At 57.3% G+C, this 1,368-nt stretch overlaps 1 protein-coding gene across 1 annotated transcript; it reads right to left on the bottom strand.

Annotated features, from left to right (window-relative positions):
- Nucleotides 1-337: 337 nt before the first annotated feature.
- On the bottom strand, nucleotides 338-1,123 carry L226DRAFT_538678 (uncharacterized protein). Its single transcript, XM_067681544.1, has 2 exons — nucleotides 1,058-1,123; nucleotides 338-1,002 (listed from the first exon to the last, which is right to left on the bottom strand). The coding sequence occupies exon 2, from the start codon at nucleotides 930-932 to the stop codon at nucleotides 714-716; it is 219 nt and encodes a 72-aa protein (XP_067531432.1). The 5' UTR covers nucleotides 933-1,002; nucleotides 1,058-1,123; the 3' UTR covers nucleotides 338-713.
- Between the last annotated feature and the right edge of the window lie 245 nt (nucleotides 1,124-1,368).

The raw sequence follows: 1,368 nt of genomic DNA, 5'->3' as shown, positions 1-1,368 counted from the left end.
CGTCTGCTCCTGCAGCTCCTGCACACGCCCGCCGACCGCGGGTTCTCATTCCTCATCGGATACAAGTCGCTGCAAGACACGCTGAAGCAGTACGAGGAGAACCCCAAGTACCAGCGGCTCGTGATCGACTTTGAGACAGGCTAGGACCCCGACGACGCGTCCTGTGCGAGAAGGGTGCGAACGTTTTGCTGCACCTGGAGCGCATGCTGGGGGGGGGGGGCTTGGACGTGTTGTTGCTGTATATCTCCATGTCTCGCTCCGTCAAGACACGCAAGGTATGATCGATGAGAAGATTGTCCGGAAGCTCAAGAAGGGCGCGGCCATCGTCAACACTGCACGACGAAAAGTCATCGACGAAGCCTCGATGATCCGTGCGCTCAGCGAAGACGGTCACGTAAGTTGTCCACAAAGTCTATGCACACAGAATGCTCATGATGGCATTTTCACTTGGGTGGTGTTGGGCCGGATGTCTACCCTAACGAGCGGGAGGTCAATATTCAATCCGCGCCTCCTCGAGTTCCCGAACACGACGCGCCGTGGACGCTGCATGAGACGTTCCTACGCACAAGACTGATTGGCTTCGTGGCCACCGACGAGGGCACGTCATCGACCCGAATTGTGATCGGGACCATCAGAGGTATATCGGATATGACCCAGTGAAGAGTCTCCGTAAGTCTCCATTCGGGCTCATTCAGAACTTTGACATGGTTGCGTCAGGATGCGATGACGAGTCGCGCGCTGCTGGCAAGTAAAGCAATCCCCATGCGGCGGACGAATGCGACAACGCCGAGGCCGAAAGCCTCGGTCGCAAGAGGCCTAGGCTTCATGGACACACCCCCAATTTGCGGAAAAGAGGCAGATTCAACAACGGACTGCCACACAAAGCCCTGGATTCTACTCTGGACCAACACGTCATGGGGCAATACCGCCATCACGGCTGCGATTGCGATGCCGACTGACGCAGCGCGGACAGGATGCCAGCTTCTCAGACAAACTCAGGAGGTGAGCATCCGCTCCGAAATGCATACCCGAATGACATCTGCCGCACTCCCGCCAGGGCGAAAAGAGATATAAGGCGTGCGTTGGGCGCACTTCAAGCTATCACAACACACAGATACACCCCATGGAGACTCCATCTTACACTCCTCTCTGCTCGGACACCACGACGTACCCGTGGCTGCCCACCGAGCTAGTCTCGCGAATAATCGAACACGTCTGGTACGAGCCGCAATCTGGAGAGGAGCGCAGCGCACTCTTGAAGACGCTTTCCGCAGTCAACAAGTCCTTCCTCGCGCTGTCCATGCGTGTGGCCATGGAGGACGTCAACCTCTCCTCCCCCCAAGACGCAGACAGATTCTGTCGCGCACT

This window comes from Lentinus tigrinus (genome assembly GCF_003813185.1).
Source record: "Lentinus tigrinus ALCF2SS1-7 unplaced genomic scaffold L226scaffold_34, whole genome shotgun sequence".
Lineage (NCBI taxonomy): Eukaryota > Fungi > Basidiomycota > Agaricomycetes > Polyporales > Polyporaceae > Lentinus > Lentinus tigrinus.
Note: the sequence above shows the minus strand (reverse complement) of the source record. Positions and strands in the feature narration are given on the sequence as shown.